This window comes from Cibotium barometz, chromosome 53 (assembly GCF_041138505.1).
Source record: "Cibotium barometz isolate CiBa-2024 chromosome 53, ASM4113850v1, whole genome shotgun sequence".
NCBI lineage: Eukaryota > Viridiplantae > Streptophyta > Polypodiopsida > Cyatheales > Cibotiaceae > Cibotium > Cibotium barometz.
In genome coordinates, this window is record NC_141098.1 from 22076093 (window position 1) to 22083699 (window position 7607).

General features: G+C 42.5%; 1 protein-coding gene across 1 annotated transcript; it reads right to left on the reverse strand.

Moving 5' to 3' along the window:
• Nucleotides 1–1243: 1243 nt before the first annotated feature.
• Nucleotides 1244–5488, reverse strand: LOC147608409 (uncharacterized). The gene is made up of 3 exons (XM_086789017.1): nt 3645–5488; nt 2270–3439; nt 1244–1760 (listed from the first exon to the last, which is right to left on the reverse strand). Exons 1-3 carry the CDS (start codon nt 5470–5472, stop codon nt 1375–1377), a joined length of 3384 nt encoding a protein of 1127 aa, XP_086645143.1. The 5' UTR covers nt 5473–5488; the 3' UTR covers nt 1244–1374.
• Nucleotides 5489–7607: the final 2119 nt, after the last annotated feature.

A 7607-nucleotide genomic window follows, 5' to 3' on the forward strand; every position in this document is an offset into this window, starting at 1 on the left:
TTTAAGCTTAGCTCTAAAGCGTCGAAAAAAGCATGGGTAATGGCCCCGTCTCTTGTAGTGAGACTAAGCATACTAACACACTTAGACAGTTTTTCTACTTTTTGATTCTAACTTTCAAAGTTTTACATTTTTTCCCTTGCTTATGCATGCCTTTTAAAGGTTAGAGAAAATTAGAAAAAGTTAGTTTTAAAACGTTTTAAAACACCTACAAAATCCTTACCTCACATCCTATTTAAGGGCATAAAAATTATAGGAGAGAAAAAAATCACTTTTTTTGTAATTAACTAAATAATATACTAAATTTCTACAAGTTATAAAAAAAACGTGGATAAATATATTTAGGGTGTCTACAAGACTATGGGCTTGGCCACCAAAAAAGTTGAGAGCTGTGGACATGCACCTTTTTGATAAACAATTGCTGAGTGATAATACCCTTTACAGATCGTGGGCATGCCCACGGAAAAAGCATCTTGCAACTAAGAGCTATGTATTTTAGAACTCGAGTGCTTGCATAATTTCCTTGGCCTTACTACTAAGGATTAGTGGTGGCCAGCCTCAGTGTGCTCAACAAAAACGACATTAACATGTAATTTTTTCGGCTAGATTTAAAAAATCCAACTAAGAAATTATCATGTCCTTACATTTAAGGGTTGGATTTCACTAACTTTAAGTTAAATTAATAGGAAAACAAATAGATTTAGGGTGAGAAACCAATCAATATTTTTAAATGTCCTTATTTTTAAGGGTTAAGAAAAAAGTTTTTGTCAAGGAGTGGCCAACCTCTTGATAGTAGACTTTTCTCAAATTGTAGCCAGATTATATTTTTAAAAAAACTTTTGTAACGTTTTGTCCTATAAGGAAGGTAATGTTAATTTCTCAAAAGTTTAGCTTTCCATGTGTAAAGAAAAAGTAGGGTGAAAGAAAGAAGTCCAATTAAAAAAGACTTATCACTGTCCTGTAAGGAACGTAATGTTCAGTTCTGAAAAGTTTAGCGTAGGTTGAAAGAAAGAACTCCAATAAAAAAAGACTTTTCACTGTCCTATAAGGAAGGTAATGTTCAGTTCTGAAAAGTTTAGCTTTCCATGTGTAAAGAAAAAGTAGGTTGAAAGATAGAACTCCAATAAAAAAGACTTATCACATGTGGGAATTTATTAGGCAACAAAAGGGATTTTTTTTTCCAGAAGGGAAAATGTTTTTCCAATTGACACTAACTCTATTCACTCATGGGAACCTCATTTCCATCTGGGGAAAAAATACCACTTTCAACTTAAAATTGGGGAAAAAAAATCCACATGAGGAAAATTATCCCAGTTTACTTAAGTTTTTAAATAATTACATAGCGTTATGTGGAGAATTATGAGATGCATTAGCCCTCTAATGCAGCATTTGGCTCATATGAGATGCATAATTAGCCCTCCCTCTAATGCCATGCGAGTCTGTATTGCGAAGATCCATCAAGATGCGACAGACGTCAAGCATCGTGGGGCGGTCTGCGGGTGAATCTTGTGTGCACAAGAGTGCCAGGTGGAATAGTTGCGATGCAACGCTGGGGGAAATTAGAGCTGCTGGAGTAGCACTGCAGTTGAGAATGGTGAGCATTTGGTGTGGCCACGCAGATCTCACCCAAGACAGAAATGTATCATGACCTTGCTCTAAGATTTCATCGCATGTTGGTCTCTTGCCGGTCAGGACTTCGAGCATCACCACTCCAAAGCTGTAAACGTCCCCCTTGGTACTAGGATCTGGCTTGTATCCATATTCTGCACGTTAAATATTACACAACACACAATATTATGCAAGCAGGCGATCATTAACCGCTGCCAAGAAAATCACTACCTTGTCAAGAAACAAATTATAAGAGAATACATGAAGATAATCAACCATTTCGAGAGCAATCGCATGCACTTTGTCACCCAACAAACAGAAGAAGATGCGATGAATCGCGTGCAGAAGGCTCGCGACTCTGGCCCAGCTGCAGCTAGCTAGCTAGAGGTGTTAGTAGGAGCTGGACAACAGATCATTTAGACAATTACATCATGTTGGACATGGTGATAGCCCTAACTACATATCCAAACGATTAATTGCTTTGCTAACTTGACTCGAAGGAGTTAGCTGCAACACCATAATTATATTGGCATCAAAACTAACTAATTGCGAAATCGCCTTGATCAATCTTAGATCCAAACAGTGAAAACCAATGTTAATGCTAGCTATAGTACGTAGCAGCAGCTTCTAGGAAGGGCGAAATGCATAGAGCTTGAGGATATACCTGGGGCAATGTAGCCAACCGATCCTCTCAGCAAAATGGAAGCAGATTCTTGAAAGCTGCCTCCCTTGAGCACCTTTGCGATCCCAAAATCGGCAATGTGCGCTTCCAAATCTGCATCCAGCAGGATGTTCTCTGGCTTGATGTCGCAATGCACAATCGAGCCCTCGGGATGGCGGTGGTGCAGATACTCTAATCCTTGTGCCACTTCAAGGAGTATTTTTAGCTTCTGCTCTCCGGAAAGCTCTGCATTAAGTTGCCTTCCACCATCCTGTCGAAGATGAAGATGCTTGTCTAGACTGCCATTGGGCATAAGCTCAAGAATGATAGCCTTCATGTCCAAGTTGAAGCAGCAGCCCCACACTCTTAAAACGTTCTTGTGCCTCACTTTAGCCAGTATTTTGACCTCCCTTAGGAACGTAGCCTCGTCCCCCAAGGCCGTGTCGTTGTTCAGCAACTTAACTGCCACTTCTTTTCCTCCTGAAAGAATAGCTCGGTAAACGGTGCCAACACTACCTTTGCCCAGAACATTCTCTTCACTAAAGCATCCCGTTGCTTGTCTCACCTCAGCAGCCTTGATATTCAGAAATTGCACCCCTGCTCTGGGTACTGCTGCAGCTAACTGTAAGGTCAGCTGGTCCTCGTTGGGCTTATTGCAGTAGCGGCGGAGAGCGGCCAACACAATCATTAATATCATTGCACCCAAGACAACCCCAATTACAGCTATTAACAACATGGTCTTTCGATTGGAATGTTTGTCACTTGAATCATTAATGGGTGGATTGTTGGCACAGATTTTGTTGACAACTTGTCCACAAAGACCTGTGTTCCCAGTTAAATTTGTCACACTTCTATTATTGAAGGGTGCTATATTGGGAACAAGACCCGTGAACTCGTTGTAGGAAAGATCCAGCAGAGTTAAACTGTGAATCGCACCCAAACTGGGAGGTAAGTTGCCACTGAGTTGGTTGCTTGATAGATTCAAAGTGAGCAGTTCAGCACAATCGCTGAGGCCGGGAGGAATACTGCCCGAGAGATTGTTGTTGGAGAGGACCAACGTTTGCAGGTGAACGAGTGATCCAAGTTGTGCTGGTATGCTACCGCTTAAGAAGTTGTAGGATAGATTTAAGCGTACAAGCCCGGGAAGGGCTCCCAAACTGGCGGGAATGGCACCTGCAGAGGACATGTGAAACATCGGAGCTCAATGACTAACTGGTAAATATATCTGGAATGGGGATACTAATGACCACAACATTTGCACCCTCTGATTGTTGTTTTATAATCCTCCTAGCTACGTCTTTCCATGCAAATTGTGAGCTACAAACCAAACAATTTTTTACACCTGATTACCACGAACTCAAGTCAGGAGAAACTTCACCTGAGAGATTGTTTGAGGAGAGGGCCAGCTCCTGCAATTGGAGGGAGGTCACAAACACGTTGGGAATGCTTCCCTGGAACATATTGTCCCAGAGCCATACGTGTGTGAGATCCTTCAGCGATCCTAGCGAACTAGGAAGGGTACCACGCAAAGAATTGTGCCACAGGCCTAGATGTTGGAGGCTGCTGAAGCGGTGAAAGACATCGGGAACTTCCCCTTCAAAATTGTTCGCACCCAGGTCCAGATTGTATAGTGCTGTGACGTTGGGCAATTCTTTGAGAAATTGAAGAGTGTCGGTGAGTTGGGTGTGGCTGAGATCAAGGAATTGCAAAGCCGTCCAGTTTGCCAAGGTGGCTGGCGTTGTTGCTGGGAATTTGCCCGTCAATGCGTTGGTGGACATGGAGACCCAGGACAGACTCTTGAGCATGCCCAACTGAGATGGGATGCTTCCCGAGAGATGATTGAAGGAGAGATCAAGCTCATGCAGAGCTGAGCAGTTAGCCAAGGTGGCTGGCACGTCACCCGTTAGATAATTTGTATGAAGACCAAGATTCCACAATTGATTCAGCATACCGAGCTCCTGTGGTATGTTGTTGGTCAGCTGATTCTCGTCGAGATAAAGCACGTTCAAAGCGGTGCAGTTTCCCAAGTTCGCAGGGATAGTCCCCGTCAGTGTGTTACCCCACAGAGAAAGGACCTGGAGTGCATTGAGCCTGCCGAGCTCGGGCGGGATGTTGTCAGAGAGGCCACTTGAGTCGAGATCAAGGTGATGTAGGGCTGAGCAATTAGCCAAGGTGGGTGGAATATCACCCGTCATATTATTATCGTTAAGGCGAAGAAAAAGCAATCGATTCAGCATACCGAGCTCCTGTGGGATGTTGCTGGAGAGCTGATTGTCTTCCAGACCAAGCTGTGTTAGAGCGGTGCAGTTTCCCAAAGTCGCAGGGATACCCCCCGTCAGTTCGTTGCTTAAGAGAAAAAGCACCTGCAGTGCATTCAGTATGCCGAGCTCGGGCGGGATGTCGCCGGAGAGGCTATTTGACGCAAAAATAATGGCTACCAGAGACGAGCAGTTTGCCAAGCTTGCTGGAACTTTCCCCGTCACTTGATTGCCCGATAGGTCAAGCCACTCAAGGCTACTCAGCATGCCCAGCTCAGATGGGATGCTGCCAGAGAGGCGATTCACCCCTAAAACAATCGCCCTTAAGGCAGAACAGTTTGCCAACATGGCTGGGATGACGCCCGTCAGTGCATTGCCCTGAATTTGGATCAACTGCAGGTTCCTCAGAGTGCCCCACTCGCTGGGAATACTTCCGATGAGGCTGTTCTGCGTGAGGTCGAGAGCTACCAGGTGCGAGCAATTGGCGAGCTGGGGGGGAAGGCTACCGGAGAAATTATTGGAGGAAAGGTTGAAGAAGCGCAGAAATCGGAGCTGCGCAAGCGAGGCGGGGAGGGGACCTTGGAGACTCGCGTTGGGCAAGATTAAGTAAATCACGCGCCCATGCCGCCTACCACATATAACACCACTCCATGCGCCACGGCTAGTGCAGCTGCTGGTCGAGGAGGAAGAAAACGGAGAAGAAGAGTTGCTCTCAGAACAGCTCAGGTTGGTCTCGACGTGCCAGCTTGAGAGCTGGTGCGACGGATCGAGAACCGCATTCTTGAATTCCATCAGAATGCTTGCCTCCTCGGGTGTCGGAATGCATGATCCTCTCGCCCTACTATGCAGCCATATATTAGCTGCGGTCAAGTAGAAGAAGAAGAAGAAGAGCAGCAGTTTGTTGAAGTAATAACCCCATGGAAGCATGAGATTAGGTGCTGTTGCCATCTTGCCGAATTCTGAGATGGGTCGTGTGTTCATTTTTAATATTAAACTGCCCAGCGTAGTTAAGACTGGAGTGGTCTGACAAAGCAATTGAATGACTTGGTCAATTGATTAGTCTAAAATTACTCGGGCAATGGGAATCATCTAAGGGCCTTTACACACCAAGGTCTGCCCACCATAGTTAATGTTGGGAGCCAATGGAATGCTGAAATTGGGCTGGATGAGCGCACCCCCATTACACAGCCAAAATTGGGCACACTTCAAAGTTCAAAAAGTGAGGTGGTAGCTGACTAGCACCCATGATAAGCAATTTCATGGGCAGCCAACTTTGGCTGCCCAAACTTGGGCACCCACTCATCCCACCAATCAAATTCAAATACAATTGCAGTCTCTTAAGAGTCAATAATGCATTTAATACTAACCTTTTGAAAGATTATGTCTTGGGCGGTGTGTAAACCCCTTGCCCATTGAAGACTACCAATTCATGCCCATGAGCACGCATTGGGCAAGATTGGGCAGTGTGTAAAGGCCCTAACTTGACTAGGACATCTACGCCAACCTCAATGGGCATCCACTTTTGGAGCATTGATAAAGATGGGGGTGGAGTCATCCTTTTCCCGACTTTGGTCAATCCACCTTCAATGTTCAATTTGAAAACTTTTGCCATAATTATGAGGGTGAAGTCTTTCTTTTCACCATCGGTAGTTTGAAAACTTTTGCCAGCATGATGGGGGTGAAGTCTTTCTTTTCCCTATCAACCGCGCCGTCAATGCGATAAAGATGGGAGTGGAGCCATTTCTATTCTAGTGCAGGGTGTTCTTTAATAGGTCCCTCTACCCTAAGCCAATCCCACTAACATATTATTGGGGATCTACGCTAATTTCAATAGGTATCTCCCATAAGGGCCAATGCTCCAAAAAAACCTAATTTTCAACCAATCAAAATAAGGAGAGCTTTTAAATCAATACGGTTATGTTTCCAAAATCTCTACTACTATTATAACTAAAATATATAAAAATCATTCCTTAAAATAAGGGCTACTTAATATCTTACATGGTTTTTCTTAATTCTGGGCACAATAGAATGCCATTTTTTTCGAGCACTAATAAGGGCCTTTTGGTTTTTATCATTCTCAAAAAAACATTAACGGTCTCTCTCTCAAGGATGTGAGAATGCAATTTTTAAGTAGTATGGCCAAAAGATAACATTATTGATAACCCTATTGAAAATCGACCATCCCCATAATGTCACACAAAGGAGGGAGTATTACTTTGGCACAGGGCCACTATTTTTCAGATCTACAACTAATCGGATTACAACACCTCAAATTTTTTGTTTTATTTGTGAAGTTTGGTCAATCCACTTTTTGTGAAGTTTTATTCGTGAAGTTTGGTCAATGCATGGGGCCACTCTTTTTCGGATCTACAACTAATCGGATTATGACACCTCAATTTTTTTTTGTTTTATTCATGAAGTTTGGTCAATGTGATAAAGATGGGGATGGAGCCATCTTTTTGTTTTATTTATCAGACTTTGATTAATCCACCTTTAATGTTCCTTCTATCAATAGTTTGAAAACTTTTGCCACCATGATGAGGGTGAAGTCTTTCTTTTCCCCATCAATGGTTTGAAAACTTTTGCTACCATGATGGGGATGGTCTTTCTTCTCCCCATCGGCCACCATCAGTGCTACAAGGGACTTTAAACACATTGCTATATAGTAAAGTTGAGTTTATCTAGCAAATTTGGATAAATTTGCTGGATCTTAAGATAGCTTTTTCTTATTCAATCTAACAAACGTGATTTCCTATTTATTGATCTAGCAAATAAGTGGTTCCTGTATAGAAAATGGCAATATCTATATAGGAAATCAACTTTACATATAGTCAAGAAGTGATTTCTATGTAGGAAATACAAATATCTATATAGAAAATTAATGTAGCAACTAGTAAATAATAAGTTTTTCCTATATAGCAAATGGCATTTACTATATAGCATTGTAAAGTTTCTATATAGTAAAAGCTAATAACTATATAGAAAACCCACCTCACAACTCACAAAGAAATAAAGTCTATATAGCAACATAGAATATCTATATAGGAAATATAAATTTTATCTAGTAAACTAGTGATCTCAAT